The 22,443-nt window shown below is 42.3% G+C and overlaps 1 protein-coding gene across 10 annotated transcripts in view; it reads left to right on the forward strand.

Moving 5' to 3' along the window:
* The window catches only part of shank3a (SH3 and multiple ankyrin repeat domains 3a), a 131,439-nt gene that overhangs the window by 79,058 nt on the left and 29,938 nt on the right, over positions 1-22,443 (forward strand). For all 10 annotated transcript variants that reach the window (XR_007113519.1, XR_007113518.1, XR_007113520.1 and 7 more), the window contains one exon: positions 12,884-12,997. Coding sequence is in view for 7 of the 10 variants with exons in the window: in XM_047595644.1 (XP_047451600.1) it covers positions 12,884-12,997 (114 nt within the window). In the remaining 3 variants the exon portion in view is untranslated. The remainder of the gene's footprint in view (positions 1-12,883; positions 12,998-22,443) is intronic.

Genomic DNA, 22,443 nt, shown 5'->3' on the forward strand with positions numbered 1-22,443 from the left:
TGAAGACGATTATGATGAAAATGAAGGTAATTTTTTTTTTCATTGTTTTATTTATTTTATTCTGAAGGAAGGATGACAAAGTGTTTAAAGCTGTAAACCCTTAAGGAGACTGTACTGTAGCTCCCAAGCTAGTAGCTGAGCCCTAAATGTATGCTTAGTTTTACTGTCTGAATGCTTTTATCAATCCAGTTTTATCCATTTTGAGGAATTGCTTGGAAAAGCTCCCAGTCTTCACTCCGTGATTGTCAGTCTGTTGCTTTGTTTTCTGGAATCAATGTCTCTAGACAGCCTTCGTCTAGACAAACAGCCCTGCTGTCCACCATTTAGCAGGGTCATCCGCATCCAGCTCTCCAAGCAGACTGTTAGTCCTAGGTAATGAGATCTGTTTGTCCTTCCTCACTCGCTGATTGTCGCTGGACCACAAAACTAGCATGCACTTGGTATCATGGTGTGTTTGTTTCTGAGTGTGAATCTGTGTCCTTATGTCATTGACTGCGGTTGAAAGAAATGGAAGCTTCGGAGATGATCAGATTTTGTGGTCTGCCTGTTTGTACGTATGTTTCCACGTGCGTGTTAGATCATGCTGTCTGCGTGCGTGTTTGATGATCCCTTTGGTGCACTTCATTTATAGGCCCTGTAGGCCCATCCTCGCCCCGTCACCCGCCTGCATCCCCTCTCCGTAGTCATTCCCTTGCTCACTCCAGTGTTTCAGTGATTCTGCTCTTTCCCTCCATTGATGTAATCTGATCTCATCATCTGGATGGACATCTCTTGAAAGGCCACTTATTGTCACCATGGAAACAAATGGGGACACATGCCACAGAATCCAGGTCAAGCCTTTTGCACGCGTGCATGTTCACACCCACTGTATACACCTGCTCGAGCATAACACACAATTCCAGGTGGTAACACAATTCAATGGGAAACACAAAAACACATTTAAAGGAACAAATGTGTGTGTCAACATGCTGCCCCGCCCACAGGGAGCATTAACTTCAGGACATTCTTCTCCTCAACAAGGTGACACACTTAAGAGCATGCTTCCATAACAGTGTATTACATCTCTTGCACACACACACCACATGCACCTCCAAACGCCATTATAAATCTTGCAGACAGCCATGAAAATGAAACCAGTGCAAGTAATGTTGAGATTAGACATTCACAAACATGATTAATGGGGTTTGGCCGTACCCAATGTGTGCAGAATATTAACACTGCTGTGGGCAATGAAGGGTACCTGGTCCAGCTATGGGGACCAAAATACACAGATACACACCATATTTTTAATGGATCTACCTGTACACACACCTGGCAACCTTCTGTTACTACATGTGCTTCATCGTTGGCATTACACATAGTAGCTCGGCCCTTCACTAAAGAACATATACTGAGCCCTACCTGGGTATTGCAAATGCCTTCAGTTTCATCCATCCTCTGGAGATATGTTTCAATTTATGTAGCATCAATAGCTGCACAGTCCGTATACTATATACACATTACAATGCATTGTATGCATTTGTTGTGTTTTTCATCAGACCAACAGCCAGTGGATTCTGCAAATGAAACTGTGCACGGTGCATGGTGTTTTTGATTACACAGCTTACTACTGCTAACACTAAAATGCATATGCATCTTTCTGTTACTAAGCAACAAGTTCTAAGTGCATTTTACAGTCGCTGTCATGTTATTTTAAGGCTTTAGTTACTGAAATCCATTTGGTTCTTGAAAATAATAGCCATTTAGCTGGAAATGTATTTCTTTTAGAAATATTCCTTCATTGTCTCTTTCATGTGTATGTCAGGTTGGATGAAAGCCTGTTTCTAAGTGATGAATTTAGGCTAAATATCATTGTTAGCTTCCCACAGTGAGCTTAGGGCAACTTAATTAGACTGTGTGGTGGTAGCATGAGGTGAACCGTGTGTGCTTTTCTGAGCATGTGCAAGTATCTCTCCGCTGTTACTTGCATCATGAAGCGTGTGTGGTGCACACACATACCTGTGTTGGTGTCTGCTACTGTGTGCTTGTCTTGTCCAACATAGTGCCATAATTGCCTCCAACAAGTTAGATAAATAGCATCCTTCAAGTATTAAGCCACCAGCTGTCCTAATAACCTAAACACATATGGACCAAATGTCTCTCTCTTTCCTTCTCTTTCTGTTTTTCTTCCTCTTTGATTTCCATGCAAACCATACCACAGTGTATATATATATATATATATATATATATATATATACACACCGATCAAGTACTATAACATTATGACCACTGACAGAAGAAATAAATAACACTGAGCATCTTGTGAGAATTCAATGTTCTGCTGGTAAATTTTTGGATGTGGCATTCATGTGGATGTTACTTAGACCACCTAACTAGAATAGACCAGACACCCCCCACCCCAGAGCAATGACACTCCTTGGTGGCAGCAGCCATTGTCAGCACACATCCAAAAATTGGTTTAGGAACAACTCAAAAAAACATGAAAAACAGCACAAGGTGTTGACCTGGCTTCCTAATTCACTAGATCCCAAACTGATCAAGTATCCGTGGGATGCACTGTAACAAGCCTGATCCACAGAGGTCCCTCCCCTCAACCCATAGCACCCAAATGCCCCCACTAACAACATCCTATTGCCAGACACCACAGGACACCCTTAGAAGACCCATGTCCATTCTCTGACGAGAACTGTTTTGGAGGCACAATGAAGACGTACACAATATTAGGAAGATGGTCATAATGTTATGCCTGATTGGTGTATTTACTCTCTCTCTACCTCTCTCCCTTTCTTACTGTATACTTTATTGACACAGTATGAGACACAACTATTATTATGTCATATCATGTCTTTGACCTGTGTGACTTTTTCCAACATTGAAAAGAGGTGAAATCCCAAAACTTCAGTTAAGTCTGTGGGACAACATCCAAAGATTCTACAATTACAAAGAAAAGTGCTGTAGATGGGATTGTGGCATTGATTTGACATTCTTTTATAAATATAGTATTGAATCAGATGTTTCTGAAATTGTTTTCCAAAACAGCCAAAAGGTATTTTGTAAAATATATTGATTGCCAGACTATGCTTTTTTTCCACCGCTTCAGACACAACCTGTGTTTGACAAGGATTTTATTTTCTGATAAACAGGAAAAACCCCAGAAAGATGCAGCCCCATATATACAAAACAGAAACAATAACAGAAGACTTTCTATTAGATGTTTTTACGTCTGCTAGTGCATTACCTAAAAAAAATACTCACTTCAGTCACTGATTACAGTTGCTTCCCCCCAGCCAGCTACAACCCTTCAGGCAAATGTTTCATTCATCTTTGATATGAATCATAGATGTGAGTTAGCTACACCAGAGGTGAATAAAATGGATCGTCCCTGTCCCTGTGGGCGTTGATAATACACTGCCTGGCCAAAAAACATTGTCACCTGGACTTAACTAAGCAAATAGGTACGAGCCTCTTATTGGATAACTATTGCATGGGTGATTTATTTTCAGCTGGCAACAAGTTATTTAACACGACCTGATGCAATGAGTAGCTTCTCATTTCTCAAACAACAACGTTCGAAAGACACATCCCGTGGAAAAGATGTTAGTCTGTTTGAGAAGAGTCAAATCATTGACATGCATCAAGAAGAGAAAACACGACAGAAACTACTGCCCAACGCAGCATTAAAAAGAATGATAGTGGGGAACCATCGTCTTCGAGGAAGAAATGCAGTCGGAAATCATCCAGACTGATTGTGATCTGTGATCACTTAAACGTTCAGTGAGATCACATCAAAGAAAAACAACACTAGAACTCAGGGCTATGTTTAATAGTTTAATAGTGTGAAAGTAAGAGCATTTCCACACGTACAATGGAAAGAGAACTCGAGGGATTGGGAATGAACAGCTGTGTAGCCTTAAGAAAACCACTAATCAGTGAGGCTGGCTAGAAAAAAAGGCTTCAATTTGCTAGGGAACATAAAGACTAGACTCTGGAGCAATGAAAGAAGGTCGTGTGGTCTAATGAGTCCAGATTTACCCTGTTCCAGAGTGATGGGTAAGGGTAAGAAGAGAGGTAGATGAAGTGATGCACCCATCATGCCTAGTGTCTACTGTAGAAGCCTGTGAGGGCAGTGCTATGATCTGGAGTTTATGCGGTTTCTTAGGTCTAGGTTCAGCAACATTATGCCCAAAGATTGAGGTCAGCTACCTGAAGATCCTGAATGACCAGGTTATTCCATTTTTTCTTGCCTGGTGGCACAGGCATATTCCAAGATGACAATGCCAGGATTCATAGGGCTCAAATTGTGAATGAGTCCAGACCTTAACCTCATTGAGAATCTTTGAATGTGCTGGAGAAGGCTTTGCACAGTGGTCAGACTCTCCCATCATCAACTTAGTGAAACATTATGCAACACTGTACAGAAATAAATCTTGTGACATTGCAGAAGCTTATTTAAACAATGATACAGCAAATGCTGCTCCAATCAAAGCTAAAGGCTTTGATATTAGAGTGTGCGACTTCTTTTTTGACCGAGCAGTGTATGTTCTCCTTCTTGCAAAAGCCCAAGATGGAAGCAGGAGAAGTTACAAGGCCACTAAATAAAATAGTGTATTGTGTGGAGGTGTATGTGACGAAGATTTGTTAGCGATGAGGGGTTTAGAGCTTGTGCCCAAAGTTCCTCGGGTGCAATTAATGTCATCTCAAAATAGACCTGAAGCTAGTCAGCTTATGAACAGATTTCGCTCTCTGGTCATTCATATTGTTCCAAGCTGTGTACGTGTGTTATTGATACTGGACAGGGTCACAAGCCTAAGGCAAGGACGTTGCTGTACAATCAGAGCAGCAGCGGGGTGCAAAGTCCTGCCCACGCACCTACCTGCTCCCTGCTGAACACACCACCTGTCCTCCTATTACACTCTCATCTATTTTTTTCGTAGTTTCTTTCCTTTTTTTTTGGTCTGTTTGTTTTCCAAACATCCCCATATGGTGCGCCCTGGCTGACAGGATCATCCCACACTTACCGCTTAGTAAAATTAAAACCCATGCTTGCCTAACATACATCTAACTTACTGAGGCAAGGCCTCATACAAAATGCTAATTAGAACCACAGCAGAGACAGCAGTTGCAGAGTTAATCAGCGTATGAATAAACATGAGTAGGAACACCGCTGCATAAACAGGAACCATTGTCTGATTCGGATACATATTCAACAGAAACACTGATATGCTTTTGACTAACAATCGCTCTATCGTGTACAGCGTGACGTGCACTCTTGGACTGACTCCCGATGGTTTTCAGCAACAGGCATTTTCCATTCTGCTGTTTTCAGTAATGGGTGCGAACATACACATGTTAAGGTCATGTAAGTGTCAGGTCTGACGCCACTAGGTTCCCATCTGGTGGTGTCGGAGAGCGTAGCTTTAAATAAGTTTTAAAGTGTGGGTGCTCTAGTTACTCATGCATGGCGAGTTTCCCTGAATTTTAAAGTTGTCGTGACTTCATATTCCTGCCACAACACACACACACACACACACACAAAGCTATCTTAATTTTAGCCTAACACACGTAGCTTGGCAATTTGGTGTCTGGTCTACAACTCGATATCAGTCACTAGCATTCACACACCAGGACATAGATGTGTGAATGAAATGAGGTGATATAATGAAGTATTTGATTACCCAATGACAAATTAAATTTCATAAAACCCCAAAAAGAAAATATGTCCTAGAAAGAACATTCTAACAATTATCCATTAACTTAATGGCTACAGTGCTCTAATGTTTCCCTGAAGGATTTCTATTCATGTCCTTGTATTCATCCTCTTGTCCACTTGCCAACCCAACTCGCATGTAATTTTAGTCGGGAACAGATGTGTTTGTCATGTTGTAATGTGTTGCGTAGGCTGCAGCAGTGGTCAGCTCATTACAGCACGTTCATTTATCACAGCATAAACACCATCATTTATGTGACACCCTGACTGGTCAATTAAATGATTAGCTGTGTGATTAATGCCTCAACAACAAACAATCTATCTCTGATCTATTAACAATCAACAGACAATCAATGGTTGGTCTACAGCTAATCAATCACCGGCATACTCTGATGGAGGACTCCTCTGTATTTTAGTTGCATCAGGTGATTTTACTCTTTTGCTTCTTTTATTGTTGTGCCATCAGAGCCAGGCTTTCATGTTTCCTCTGGTGGTAGAACGGGCAGAAAGAAAAGAAGCAAAGGTAGAGGGTAACCATTAGGTAGCCTGTTCTATTTTTGTCCCCACCCGAGGGTCCAAAGAGAAGGAGAGGAAGCGCGAGAGACGGAATAAAAAGCAAATGAGAATGAAAGAAGAGAAATGTCATGTAGGTAGCTCCTATAAAGCCTGGGAGGGAGGGAGGGAGGGAGGGAGGGAGGGAGGGAGGGAGGGAGGGAGGAGAAGAGATGAGAAGTGAAGAGGGATCCCTCTGAGTCAGCCTTGGAGTTTTCCTCCCTCCTCTCATCCTCCCCCTCCTCTCACTATAATTTACAACACTCCCGCCTTCCTTGCTTTTTTTTTTCTTCTTCTGTTGCCGTCTTCCTTTGCTCCAGTCCTCCTTCTGATTCTGTCATTCACAAAAAAAGCATTCTCATTGCTTTCAGATTTCTTTCTTTCTTTTTTTTTTCTTAAACTTGTCAAGTCTTTATTTCTTTCACATATCCCCCCCCCTCCTTCCCTCCCTCTCTCCCCCTCATACTCCCTCTCTCTCAGTGGAATACTGATGAGCCGGAGACTGCACCACTCCCTCACCGTCTTCTAAGCAAAATAAGTCCTGTGAGGATGAACATCCAGAAAACCACAGCACACATTTGACTCGGAGCTGTGTGACTGTCCCTGTTCCTTTCTACTTATTGGCTCTACTTCATTCAGCTCTGTGTCTACTCGGCAGGTCGCTGGGGTCCACTTGCCCTTTCCCACTTCAGCTTCTTAATTGCTTGTTACCTCTATTCATTTCCGCATCCACCCTCATGCCTAAATGTAATTTCCTGCCCTGCTGTATTTGTTGAATTTGCCATGCCGCTCCGTTTACTTGTTTCTTCCTGCTCACTGTCCCACTGTTTACACAGTCTTCTCCGGTACCCTGTGCAGGCACGCGTTAGCATGTCTCTGCATGTGTCCCCCTTGTTTCATAAAGATGCAACTCTGCTCTCAGTCTATTACATTGAATTGAACTGAGGTTTAATAAAGACTGCAGGGATCCAAATCTAATAACAACTGCACTCTGCTTATTGGAATCCTTGTAGCCACCTTCACACACTCCGTTTCACACACACACCCTCACGTACCTACACACCGTTATGTCCTTAGTCAGCAAGTCACAGTGCACGAGACCGTATGCACACCAAAACACACAAGGACGTATTCATATATTTAGTTATAATTAAATACATCAAAATATAACGTTATGAAGTCTGTTGAGAAGAAATCTCCGGTCTTTATCTTATTTAGCTTTTTGAAACCGTTGCAGCCGTTTGCAGATTTCCCCCCACGTACTACCACCCCATAACATTCTCTCAACAATAGAGATCAGAGTGTGTCTGTTTGACTGCATTTGAAGTCTCATTTCAACTTTGAAGCAGAGCACTGCTCGTGAAGTGAACAGCAGAGAGCAGCAACAGAATGATGAAAAATTACAATGGCTTGCGCTTCTTCAAAAAGCTGCTAAATACAACTATTTAAACATGTCGCTAATTGGATGCTACTGAAAGCCGAACCAGTTGCCAGGTGTATCTCACGGGCACATTGCTCATTGGTGTCCACATCTCACTCTCTCTCACTTTCATATACTAATGCGTGTGCTTAATGCAACTGTGGAATATGGCTACAGAAAATGTACATGTATCACTTTAAATGTGAGACGTGTTGCTGCACTATTTCCTGCCAAAAGAGTACAGTGAATTATTTTCTGTTGAATAGAAAGCATTAGGCAACACATTGAAAAACAAATTGATAAAGCAGATTGTCTGAATGAAGCAGAACGCCTACTTTTATTCAACAGTTACCAGGAAACAAAAGTCCGTTCTGCAAACTTGTTAATCGCTCCCTAATGAATTATTTAGTAATTGGGACTCTGAGCGAAACCAGTATGCGGAAATCCTATCTCGATGGGCATTTTAGGGAAATCAAGGTGTAATTTGGCTTTGGCAAACCATCCATGGCATTTCCGTCTGAATCAGTGAGAGTGCATCAGTGGCAGAAAGCCACCAGCCTCTCTCAGCACAGCTGCCTCCTCTTTTGTCTGTGTCTGCAGGCAAACACACGATGCATTCACTGTTACCTGGGAAAAACATGTGTGTGTGTGTGTTTTTAAGTCTGCTCTTTTCCTCATCCGACTGTCATTCACTTTTTGCTGTCAGTTACCCTCAAATATGTGTGTTTCTGTGCGGCGCGTCGGTGCACAGAGGCACAAAGAGCGTGAGAGGTGGAGAAAGAAAAATGAATGACTCAGCTCAAAGCAACAGAACGGAGCGAGACAAGAATTGAAATGAGCTAAAACATTCATCAGTCACACGCAGACGCAAACACGCGCACACACACACACACACACATCCTCATGGAGGGATGCAGCGAAGCCCTGCAGGCAGGGTGTGTGAAGAGTATAAATAGCTCTGCAACCTCACTGATGCTATTTTTAAACCAGGAGTCGTGACTGACTTAACTGAGGGCAGAAGTAACACGCACACACACACACAAACAGAACGATACTGTACAAGAATTTTCACCAGGCTGCAGACTTCTTGGACCGACATGAATAACTAAGCATCTGTTGAAACATAGCTCTTTCCCTTTGTCGGCTCATGTCTGTCTTTAGCTGGCTCTCGTCTTTCTTTGTCTTCGCTGAATGCAGGTCTTTTTCTCTCATATTCTTTGCCTTTGTTTCATTCTCAGGGACTCTCTATTATGCTGTGCTCCTTTGTGGTCACACTTCACGCTTCATTTGTATGTTATTTCTATATAAGCTCAGAATTTTTCCAATAATGGCCATGTGAGATGCTGTGGAGTCCACACAAGTCCTTAAGATCCAGTGAGCCGGACAGAGCTACAGACTGTCTTATCTGCATTGCACCTGAGCAGTGTTTAATTGTCAATTTGTGAGTTTTTCAGTCAATAAAAAGAAATAAATATACCTGGAAGTTGCTACTCTGTTAGGCCACCTTTGTGCTTTTTTATTTGCTGAATGTCGTAGAGTGCAAACATTAGACGTGTCACAGACATATCTAATAGTGTTTACATTACAAGAACATATTAAATTGTAGATATATTTTGGTGCAACTATTTCCATGAAAATGAACTGAGCTTCATACTGAAGTTAATGAATTTGGTTCAGTTCCTACACGCTGATGTTGTCAGATAAGATCTTTACAGTCAGCACAAGTTGTACATAAAAACTTGAAAGTTGAGGACGGTAAAAAAGTTGCATGTGAGACAAATTGTGCTTTTTTCTTTTGTATTTAGCAAAACTTTTAAACCTAATTTGGTACGGGCACAAATGGCTCCAACCATATTATCTTTAGGATGGACAAAGCAGGTTTGGACATTGCTGTACATCTGTTGAAATCACTGCAGCAGCCCCATCCAACTCCACATCATAAAATACTGTTAATCAGTGCACAGGCTTACAGTAGTAACACACACGACTCACTACTTTATCAAGTGGAGCAAGGGTGCATGTGAGTTCATGTATTACTGTGTGCATGAGCACATGTCACGTCCCTCACGCTAGTTTACCTGTGGAGGTGGTTATATCTCAGCGTGGCGGGTCGCTGCCGTGTAGTGATACGGCCGAGATAGGACTTGACTCTTATTATGCACCGGAGTGAAAAGCTCACGTCCAGCTGAGGTGTTGATTGCCTTATGTTGAGAACTGTTTTTCAGATGACCCCAAACAGACTCTCATGGAATCTAAAATATCCATGAGCGAAGTGCAAACGTCCTTCATCGTGTTAATATGGTCCAATGTGGAGTCCTGTGGGATCTTCATCTGAATTAATTCATCTTACACTTGCTTTAACGAATTGTCTGTCACTTTTCTAAGATGTGACATTACAGTAGGCAGGCATTTTTCCCACTTCCCTTCTACAACTGTATTTCCAAACATGACTGTGGTCCCAAAGCAATCTAATTGGGGAAAAAAAAAAAGAAAATCTCAACACAGCACACAGCGCACTGTTAATCCGCCTGCAGAGATATGTGCTGTTTGAGTTCCTTCCTGTCGCTAGGCTCCTGTGAGCCCACGTCTGATTCACAGTGAAAGTTGTCAGTGTTGGCAGAGCAACAAAACAGGTGGAGGCTACTCTCAGCACATACTCGACATGGATGTCTTTTTGTGCGTTTACATGGTGTCCTGTAGGGCACATGGATGTTTTTGTTGTGTCTGTGCACAGGATAACTGTGTAGCATCCACCCATCTACAGATTTACTGTAAATAAAACTATTAAAGCCAAAACTGTAATCCTAGCTACTATTATTAATGACTTCTTAAGAATGCTGGAGAAGTAATGGGATTTTGTTCAGTGTTTATTTTTTCACGCAGACTCTTAAACGTCGAGAGCATTGCAAGGTTAGTTAAGTAGTTTATGTATTAATATATGTTCACCAATCAAACTTGCCTGAAGCGTGACTAAAGTCTATTAAAGAGAATGATTGTACGGACATTACCTGTGTGTTTGTGTGCGGACTAAAAGCAGTGCATCGTATGTACAGGTGTACATGAATATTTTTAGATGTGTAAAATAGTCTTTTTTTTGTCCACGTTGTCAGGTGCCGGTGTCAGGAGCCTAGACATAGATTAGTAGTCGATGATAAGGGAGTAAAAGGAAGGAAGCCTCGAAGATCAATCCGAGGTCTCACCTTTTCTTTCATTTCTGTGAATGGGAAACAGCGAGCACAGCCAGAACCTGTCTTCTGCAGGGACACCACCGGAGTACAGGCCTGACACGCTGACAGAGACAAAGAGGGCGATGGAGACGGTGAACGGGAAATCATTCAGAAACACAGAGGAGAGTCTGAACGAAACACTCGTGCAGCGGAGAAAGGGTTAGAGTGAGAATAAAGGTGTTTAAACATGGAAAACGAGAGGGTTCTCAGGAGACGGGCAGGGGAAAGTTGTGTTAAGCTGAGATCAGAGAGGGGGATCAGTCCATGTATCCTCTGTGTGCTGAGTGTCATGTTTTTTACAGCGGGGAGTCGATAAACAGCCCTTCTCCCCTCGCACACTCCACTTCCCTTCTCGCAAGCAAGTCCACGTTCAGCCTGGCAGAAGCAAGTGGGAGTCACAAGGGAAGATCCACATTAAATATATAATCTGCACCTATTTTGTCTAACCTTTATTTTTAGCCATGGTGGTAAATTGTTAACGTGGAAGAACAACTTCTAGATGGTGGCTTGTTGACTTGGGACAGTTTTTTCATGCAAAGCAATACATGTTCCATTTGGCCCAAGATTTAGGCATTAATAATACAATGTTAGAGAGCATGCGTTAAATTTAAAAGCTCCATGTTTCCAACCTGGATTAACATGCACTGATCGCAGTGCACTGAAACACACTCGCACTGCTACTCTAACTCTGTTACTACACGCGTGTGTCTCTGCACAGGATGTGGATGGACTTGAATTTTAAACTAAATCAGATACGGGACCAGCGCAGCACTACGTCCTGGACAGGATTATCTATTTATTACAAAATGCGGCCAGGAATCCTGTGAATGACCCATGTTTGAACATTTACTATCATGTCACTTAAGATGAAGTCCGCTTGGCTGCTTCTCATAGTGCCCCAGGTTACATCACTGTGACATGTCCCCATGCCAGAGAGGAATATAGTTTGGAGGAAGTAGACTACATCATTTAGCAGGCTGTCTGCTCGCTGCAACATCATACTGCCGTATCCTAGCAACCAGTTTAGAAGAAGGGCTCGCTCAGGCAAAGCTTCGGTTCCAGCTGGTGATCTCTGAGGAGTGTGTGTGTGTGTGTGTGTGTGTGTGTGTGTGTGTGTGTGTGTGTGTGTGTGTGTGTGTGTGTCTGTGTGTGTGTCTGTGTGTGTGTGCGTGCGTGTGCGTGCGCGTGTGCGTGCGCGTGTGCGCGCGTGTGTGTGTGTGTGTGTGTGTGTGTGTGTGTGTGTGTGTGTGTGTGTGTGTGTGTGTGTGTGTGTGTGTGTGTGTGTGCGTGCGTGCGTGCGTGCGTGCGTGCGTGCGTGCGTGCGTGCGTGCGTGCGTGCGTGCGTGCGCGTGTTAGCTTGCTGGGATAATGGATGAGTGTTATAGAAATGAGTGTGCTGGCTCAGTCCTGCAGGGAAGATCAATATCAACTATACATTCATCTCTAATTACCACGTTGGAACTTAGAGGGGTTCTCTCTCTTTCTCCTTCCCGCCTCCCTGCTTTCTTTCACCATCTCTCCTCACTCTTTTTTTCCATCTTTCGTGATCATCCACCTCTGTCACCATCACTCTTTCCCTCCACGTTTAAGTGTCCCTCTCCAAGTTGTCCACATTTCAGAATTATTCATCGGTACGAAGGGAATAAAACTGCTTTTCCTGACTACTTTGGTTTGGTACATTAGTTATAAACCAGTATTTTCACATCGCAATGTCTTCTGCTTTCTGTCACTGTACTTTGTGTGTATTTGTGAAACAACATCCCGCTCTCCGTTCTTCCTTCTATGTACTGTCCATTTTATAATTCATGAACTAAAAACATAAAAGCTTAAATACCTCACTCTGCTGTAAGGCCATTTGTCGTCTTTTTAGTCTCCTCCCAAGACTCCTCAGAGTCTGTATCCTCACAGTGATGACAGCTAAGCTGTTTCATGACAATATTTGACTGATTTGGACCTCGTTCTTTTCCTTTCTGTCAGTGCTGAGTATAGGGGAAGGAGGTTTCTGGGAAGGCACGGTCAAAGGGAGGACAGGCTGGTTCCCAGCAGACTGTGTGGAAGAAGTTCAGATGAGACAGTTTGACCCACGGCTAGGTAAGACATCTGCATGCACACTGACAAACACACACATGTCCACACTCGCTCTAAGATGCTCTGATCTGTCTGTAATGTGTTTGACCTGAGCTCAAATAAATCCTGCAGTCAACATGTAACGAATGAATGAAACAAGAAATCACAAAGTGTAGCGTGAATACTATTCAGTGTTGCACAATTTTTTTTTATTATGAAATTTCTGTCTTTATTCTGATCACTGCTTTTTAAATCCTCTATTTTTTTTTATTTTTTTTTTGTATTTTTAATTAACCACCTGTGTCATCTAGAGACGTTCTCTCAGCGTGACACCCCTCCTGCAGCAATCTCCTGCTGCTTAAAATTAAATATCGCCTTAAATGGTAAATTATTAGGGGTGATTTTAACAACCAGAAAAATATTGAACAATGAATTCTAAACTGGCAGTGATGTCAGTACATTTCAACATTCACACGAGCCCACAAAGAGTGAACAGAAGGTGCTTACAGCTCTCCTCTGGCAATGTGAACGTGGTCCAATAGGTAAATCTTTCCCCACATTTCCTGCAATGTACAAAAAATGGCAGTAAAAGTAAGTAAATAAACAAGATGAGGCTGCCAAACCATTTTGCTGAAATGGTTTGAAGCACGTATGCTTATGTATGAACATACACTACCAGTCAAAAATGTGGACACACCTTCTCATTTAATTCAATGATATAATCGCACGTCATTACAATGTTATTTTTCTGCAAACTTGTGTCCCTTGGAATTTTTAATTACGTCCAGAGTGCACCTTTTAATTGAAAAATGTTTTTCCATCGAAAAACAGCAACAATAAGCAACAATCCAGACATGCACAAGAGACAATACAAAGGCAACGGTATGTTTTCCTCAGAGTGTTTACTGCTAGCCTTTTCTTCCCCTTTAGTCCTCCATGCTGCTCTCTGTCTTCAGCTTTCCACCAAAGATTGTAGAGCTTTTAGCGGCACTTGATTAGAGCTTAATTAAATGCAGGTGTGCTGGACAGGTCGCCCCCAGTTTGGCCTGTGTTAAAATAACTGTGACAGAACTCGCATCAAGGGACAGTCTTCAGGAAATTCAACAGGAAACTGCTGAAAAAATGGTGTAAACATTTCATAATTCTCGTGTTTTCATATGTATTTTCAAAAAGAAAGTTTTCTCTTTAACTTGATGCATATGCATCAGTTGTGGAAAGTGTGTCTTCGGGTCAATCACACGCACGTTAGTGGTTACCAGTCAAAGAGGAATACACATTCATCTCATATTAACATACAACCTGACACAAAACACCATGTTGATAAGCACAGAAAGCTCAACCTCCTTCTGCCTCTTTACACACTGTCATCTCCGACGTCTTCTCTCTGTTCTGCATTGCGGTGATATCAACTGTTGTCCAACATTTATGAGCAGCTAGATGTGGTGTCATCCGTCCACAATTGCTTCCAAGAATTTTGTTGTGGCATTTTATTTCAGTTGTAGCAGCTTCTCCAGAACCACCTGAGGATGTGCTTGAAAATTACTGAAAACATAGCCACGTTATATTGAAGCATTTTATTATAGTTATTTCCTATTTTCACTTGAGAATTCATAGGTCGGTGCTCTCTGCAACAGATTACCTTCCTCTCTCCTGTTTTTTTTTTTATTTACTTGCCTTCGGGCTGGCAAAAAGTAACCGAAATATGACATTAATCCCTGACGTAATGAAGCAAAATTAACCTTTGCTGCAGTAATGTGACTCAGTTTCATATTGTGGGTCTTTGAGCAGTAGTACGCAGAAATATGCTGCTAAGAGCAACATCTCCACCAGTTTACAACTCAACAGATGCAGTCTACTGCTCAGTATTAAAACCTTGCTCATGCTGTAGATGTGTTTATAGTCAGCACTTTTTTTAAGCGTCCCCCTTTTTTTGGCGCACCATCGTAAAAAATATATGCCAGCCATAATGAAGCTACCATCCCTGGTACTGTGATAGATTTTAACGTAGCCATTGTAAACGTGAAATTAATTTAACCACATCGGCATTTAGACTATCATTTAGTTGACAGATGGCTTTTTTTATTTTTTATTTTTTTCAGCGTGGTCTCGCAACATGTGCAGCACCCACACTGAGTTTTAAATTTATGCGCGGCGTCGTAAACAAATTCTGTGAAATCCGTATGGTCCGGTCTTGTTGTTGTGTGGAAAAGTTCAGCAAGATGTGAAATACTGCAGCAGGTCCATGGACAAGGACGTTGTGCTTTTTTTTGTGTGTGTGTGTGTGTAATAAATAACACCCTGTTGCTCGCGTGTTTGTCATGCATCCATTGGGACCTCTGTTTTTTTTTTTTTTTGGAGCAAATGGGGCATTTTCCTCCTTCAGAAGGGCTGTTGAGGGATTGAGGTTACCTCAGAGTAGGTGTGAAGAGATGAGAAAGGCCGGAATCTCTAAATACCCCATTTAAATGCATTGTGAGAAAAAGATAGGGAAAGGTGGGAAAGAAAGAGCCAGATAGCAAGGGAGACGGATGGCGAAGCATACTCTAAAAGACAGCAAAGTGGAGATGGCAGAGCGTGTCTTTTAGAGACGGGAAATAAAAAGGAGGGATGGATGGAGGGAGGGACGTCGGTAGGTAGGTGGGTCTGATATTGAGCCCCACTCCCTCGTAAATCCAGAAAAAGCTCAGAACCCACAGACGCCTATTTTTCAGGGATTGAAAGTGCCGTATACCCTCCCATGTCCTTCCTGCTGTGTATGGCAGCGCTTATAATTATATTTGGGCGTAATGATCAAAATGAAATTATACAGTAGAATATAATTATATGTTATCAGTGATTAACATACACATTTCTGAAGCTACTGAGGTGTTTCGGAGCTAATCACATCCACATCCCTGGGTTCATCAGAAGTACAACAACACTGGAGGACACAGTAAAACACACACAGGGTGGTTTATCTGAAGGCAGCCGCTGAGGCGTCACTGACAGTAAGGGCAATATGCCTCAGCCTAGTGAAGCAGGAAAGACAGCCCTGTCTACAATTAGGTAACCCAAATACTACTAAGCATGCTCTCTCTCTCTCTCTCACTGTACATCAGCCATGAGTCATGACTCTGAAAGTGGGCAAGTGCCATCTCTCTTTATCTATCTCAGCCTCCATCTCTTTTCTCTCCCGTATCTGCCAGGTTTGAAAAAGCAATGATTGAAAAGGGAAAAGAGAAAAAAAAAAGAAAAAAAAAAAACAAGACAGGAGGGTGGGATGATGGGAAAGTGCGGTTTCAGCCTGGGAGAGGGGTAAAGAAAAGACAGCCAGGGAGAGAGGAGGGAGAAAGGAAGCAGGTGACCATGTGAAAGAAGCAGTTTAAACCATCGCTGACTCTCTTGGCTGTTATCTGTCACCACAGTGCTCTTCTCTCTCTCTCTCTCTCTCTCTCTCTCTCTCTCTCTCTCTCTCTCTCTCTCTCTCTCTCTCTCTCTCTCTCTCTCTCTCTCTCGGCGCGGCCAGAGCTACTTGCAGCCAACAATTCATCTTCAACCGCTGCTTGAGGGGACAGAGGGAGGGAGGTGAGACAAAGGCGCAGGAGTCAAAGGCAAAAACAAACAAACAAAAACTATAGCAACGAGGAGGACATGATGGAGAAAATGAGGGCGAAGGACTTTATTGATTGAATCCCTCAAGAATAACAATGAGTGCTGCAATATCTGTGTGTTATTAACACAGAAAGCAGCAAAAAATAATATCTACAAAATCTATAAAATAACTTAAAATGTTCTGGGTATCTTCACACGTCCTAACATTCGATTGCCTCTCGCACATGTACGCGGCACACATGCTGCTGGCCTGTATCCGTGGGGTTAATAGTAGCTGTTTACCCGTGGTAATGGAGGAGATAATGATGTGAGTATGAACTGCTCTTCCCTTTCTAATGATGCTAACAAATTGCCACGCCACACATTTTTAGCAGTCTACTGTTAATCTGGCTACAATCTGTTGGGAGCTTTCAGCCCCCACCCCCCCACCCCATGATGCTATTCCCCAATTAACGTCCACGTTCTACAGACAAATTCTGCCTAATAGTAAATGAATGAGCGATATTTGTTTTTTTTACCAGCCTTTATTGCTTTATTACATAAGCCTAAGTATTTTTTTCCTGCCCCCTGCAGTATCAAACGTTCTCCGGAAACACACACGCGCACAGCACAGTAACACTCATACGTCTCATTGACGGGATAAACACTTCTTACATTTATTTTTTTTTTCCAGTGGTTTTATACCTTAACAAGCAGGCAAACTTTTGTTTCTCCTCTCTTTGTGCTTGTTCGCTCGCTCCATTCCCTTGCTCTCCTTACACCGCGCCACAGTTGAATGACTCACAGCCGCATGAATCAGCCCAGTCAGATCCAGCCTGAGCTATTTTTAGCCTGCCCATTAAGAAGTTTTGGAGTGTGTCTGCACTCGCATAGAATGCTTAAACATCAGTGTTGCTGCGGCAGCCGAGACTGACATGAACAGAGCGCCTCGGCAGGTCGGGCGAAAGTGAGGTAAGGAGTGACGGGGACGGCGCGACGGATCGGAGCCGGATCATACGAAAAGTCACCTGGTCAAGTCGATGGAAATATCTGCATAATTTCCCCTTTTGCTGCTTGGCTCTTCTCTTCTCTTGTCCGAGGTGCAAGGTCAATAGATATTGCCGCAACAGTGATGGATTCCTGTAATTATCTGAGCCTGTTTATTGACAGTGGTAAAAAATGACACTGTTTGATGGTGCAGTATAATTCTTTCCTGCATCTTTATGGACCTTGTCACCTTAAAATACAAGACGACTGTAAATAAGAGCTTGTTTACTGTATATTACTGAAATGTCAGGTTCAGCCACAAACAAGCTGAATAGTTCTATTCTGCCTCGTTTGACAACCATTCAAGTTTAAGGCTGGTGTCAGACCTCATGCAAAAGAGATGATTCAGTAGACATGCAGCAGCAGCATGTAACATGGTGGAAAGATGAATACAAAGGCTTGATGAAATATGCAATAATATTGACTAAGTGATTAATGAATCATGTCCGGTTGGGAGATGAGTGTTCTTGGAGCTTCAGGACAAAGGATCCACTGGGAAACCAAACCAAATCTGAGAGAGTCTTTTGGGAGCCACATGCCAAATGTTTAAAACGGAAAAGGGAGAGAATTAAATGATGCCTGAAAAAGCTTATGAATGAATTTTGTTGCAGCGGGTGGTTCCATTTCTATTTGGTGGCAATAATCAACGAACAGCAGTAACACTAGATGGTAGAAACTGGTTATTGAAATGTTATGAAAATGAGTAGTTGGAGGTCAAGAGCATTTTATTTGTTTGAAGGCAATAAGCAGTTTCCCCCGGTGGAACGGAATTAAAATGTCGAGTGTTGCTTTCTGAAAGTGTCTTGAATCACATGCAGATGTTGGCTAAAAGACCAAATGTTGTGCGTTCATACGGTGCACACCTTGTCCTCATGCAAGGGATTAATTTGTGGAACATTGAAGTAACGTCTTATTCCGCTAATAGAGCATTTTCTTTCTCCCTCTCCCTCTCGCATCCAGTTTCCCCTTCTCCGCTGTCTGTTTTCAGTTTGTCGTGTTATCAGCGTTTCAAGGACAGGTCCAATCTTCACCCTTCATACCTTGAATGTCACCCTAACACAATGAATATGAATGCTTTTGTGTGTTAACACGGCCAGTCACACCGAAGACATGCTGGTAACACCTCCTTTCTTATCACACCTTTCCCTCTGCTTGCTGAAGGAGACAGGGAATCACCGTTATTTCCCCCTTTTTATGTTATGCCTTTTCATGGGCCGTGTGTACGTAAGGATTAAAAGAAGTGCTCAGTGGCACCTCGACAGGAAGTGAAAACATAACAGGATTCCTAAAGTTGCGTCCCTCGTAAAGCAGCATCCGCCTCACAGGATTAGCATAACAAATAAATAAATGTATTTCATCGTGTTTTCCTCTATGCATATTATTGTTGTTTATATGAGAAATTAGCTTCTTCTGCTTTGACCTTGGTACGACAGGTGCAACAATGTTGATGCTGCATCAGATTTCTATGATCCTGTGCAAAAATAAAAAAGAAAACTTATTATTATATGTGTGTTGATATGTGTGTTGATATGTGTGTTAATTAAATGTGTGGAAAATAAATATTTGAGTTCAAAAACAAAACTAATGCTGCTCCTTCACATCCTCTTACCATGTCCTTGTCCTGTCATGTTCATCTATTACTGTGATATGCAACATTAAGCAGCAATTGTAGCTTTGATATATTTCAGTTTGTCAGTCTGTGATTTTAGTGTTAAGGTTAATACGAGTAAGCACTTGCCTTTCATCGAATAACTACTTTCGGTTAACTTGTGTCATCGTTCCTTAAATTAAGTCCGTACAAGCAGATTGCAGATCGCGCGGAGAGTTCAGTCAGTAACTCTCTGGCGATGACTTGTAAAATGCAGAGAGTATGCAAATGCTGACACGACGGAGCGGTGCATGTGAATGCAAATGGACAGGCTTTCTTACACTTGTATGCTTATGCACACGCACACACTTTAGTTATTGTCTATATACATTGTGGAGTCAGCAGATAGATTAGCATAGCCAACTAATCCATCTTATTAGAGAGAGAGAGAGAGAGAGTGGGAGAAGGAGGTATAGAGAGAGGGACAATAAACCACTGGTTGGAAGACATGTCTTTGGTATTAAAGTTTAGCTGAGTCAGTGTTATAGACTGGCAGTTCAAGAGGAGTCCTGCCATTTAACCCTGCAAAAAAAAAAAAAAAAATCTGCACCAAGTGTCCTACAGTGGCATATCTCAAGGTGTGTGTGAGTGTGTGCACGCGCGCATGGGTGTTGTTTGTTTGTCCGTCACGGCAGAGTGATGGCCACTATCAGTACTTTTCATCAGAAGTCAGTCGAGTGTGTTGAGCCATCTCTCTCTCTGGAGGACAGAACCATATCAAATCATAATAGATGGCGATGCTGTTTGAACAATGAATCAGAGCCGAAGCAGGTCTGACAGTGCAGCAGAGACATATCACGTTTGACAGGGGCTGCACTGGAAGACAGCAGGTCGCACGCACGCACGCACGCACAAAAAACTGAACAAGCACGTTCACACACAGTGGAAGGTTGCTGTGCTTCTCTGGAAGTTGGGTCTGTCTCACAGTGCAGTGGCTGCTCTCTCTCTATTCACCTGTAGTCTGTAGACACAGCTGGTTTGTTTACCTAAACCCTTTCACTGCCACGGCTTGACAGCTACCGTGTTTCACTGCTGTAGTGACACATCTAAAAATGTGGCGACGTACGTACAGTTTACCTCCTCAAACTGCAAACTGAGCTGTGGCTGGGCATGCTTAAACCCACGCCTCTCCTTATTTCCTTGTTCTCCTCTATCTTCTTGTTTCCATCTCTCTCTCAGCACCGGCCTCTATACACCTGTAGAGTTGGATGATGGAAATTCTGAATCTTTATAAGAATTGTTTTGCTCTGTTGAGTTGTTGTGTCGTTTTCGTTTGCGTTCAAGCTGTTGTCTTTTTCTTGGGGTTCAACTGACACCCTCCCTGATGCATTGGTCTTCAACAGGGGGTCCCCTAGAGGGTCTGCGGAGGTACTGCAGAGGAGTTGCAAAACCTTTGGTTGATTCAATATTTTCATATATATTTTTTATAATTTTCCCCCACAAATTTAAATTTCTTTAAATACACTTTTGCTGCAGTAATCTGATTAGCTTCAGCCAAGTATTTAGGCCAAAATGGAAAATTAATAGAATAGAATGAATATTTGAATCAGTGTATTATTTGAATAGCTTAAGTTTGAATGCAGAATGATAATAATAATGTATATTTATAATTTGCACTAGGCCGTGTTATATATAATATATACAACCTCTACGTTCATATAGTAGTTGGATGTCCCTACTTAATTATTCACCAGTTTGGAGGTCCTTGGTCTGAAAAATATTCAAGATACCTGCCCTAATGTCAACAGGTCATCGCATTTTCCATTGGTTTCACCAAGGGGAAACCAGAAGAGATTTTTTTGTACCAAATTCAATAACAGGGTTAGGCTACCTGTCAGTTACTGTCACTCAAGCTGTATTTCACACTGCAGGCCCAATTTTAATATAGATGTGATACGTCCATGAGGCTTTTTTTTTCTTTTTTTTTTTTGGAAACTTCAGGTGCTCGTTTGTAATTCGAATGGTTCCTAGAGGGTCTGAACTAATGCGCTTTTGTCATACATAACTTTCGAATGCTGCGAGGGATCAAGAAATTCCTGCAAAGCGCAATGGGTCATGAATGTCTGAATACACTAGCTGTGCTTTCAACAGAGATGGAACATAGTGAGTTATGTTATTGTTCCTCTTGTATGTTCAGTGCAATTGGTGCATTGTAATTGTTTGAATTCAACGCCCGTTATCAGCCCAGTGCCACTAGATCCTACATCTCAGGTTTGCTGCTGCTAAAATGATTTTGGTAATTGTGAGGAGTATATTTATTCTTCATCAATACTAGACTAGTAACCTCCTGCAGAACTGACGAATGGCAGACATTTAGTGGTTAAACAGTTGAACAGCATCTGGTCAGCCCACTTTTTATCCACTGAACAGTTCACCTGTGCAACCATTACAACATTTGCCCTCCCTGAGAGATTTGTCAGGAGCCACTACTTCTCCTAGGTGACTTCAGCCTTGGAGTCCTTGTAAATTTAGTGTGTTGGCTGCTTCAGTCTGTGATGTTCAGCTCAATCCGATCGTATTCTTTTATGGACGGAGCGTGTGGCGACTACCATGATTGCTAAAAGTAACCACACAGCTCGGAACCTGCAACATGATCGCTTTTGTTGTTCATTTTCTCCTCTTGATTACATATACATGGGCAATAAACTGTTGGAGTTTCTGCTTTTGCAGGGCTATAGTAAGCTTAACTGCCGAGAGCAACGAACAGCTAAGCTGACAGTGATGCTTTTGGTCACCACTTAAGTCAAGCTCTAATGCACCAGGCTGATAATTCAGTCAGTAATTGTGATGATTCAGTACAGTTCAGTTCATCTGAGGATTCAGTGTTGAAGATTTGACACTTTTTCCGGTGCTGGACGCTCCTGCTCTCCGTCGTTCCTCCAACAGGACGTAGTATGTGTTCGTATGTCTGAGTGAATCTCTGCTTGTCTTGACCTCGACTCAAAGGTCTGACGTAGTGAGCCATCGGAGCTTTAACAGCAGCTACTTCTTGTTGTCTGAATTTGACTGAATTATTCAAGGCTTCTACCACTTTGATGGAACTGAGGTATTTATAGGCGTTGGTCTCTGCCTCTGACACTTACACAGAAGCAGCGAGCTCTCTGAAGGCTCTCCAACAAGCCAACCAATTCTGACGGAGGGGAGGAGGAGACAGTAGAAAAGCACAGATGTGAAATGTATGCTGGAATTCTTTGCTGGAGGCTGA

This window comes from Mugil cephalus, chromosome 10, assembly GCF_022458985.1.
Source record: "Mugil cephalus isolate CIBA_MC_2020 chromosome 10, CIBA_Mcephalus_1.1, whole genome shotgun sequence".
Classification (NCBI taxonomy): Eukaryota; Metazoa; Chordata; class Actinopteri; order Mugiliformes; family Mugilidae; genus Mugil; species Mugil cephalus.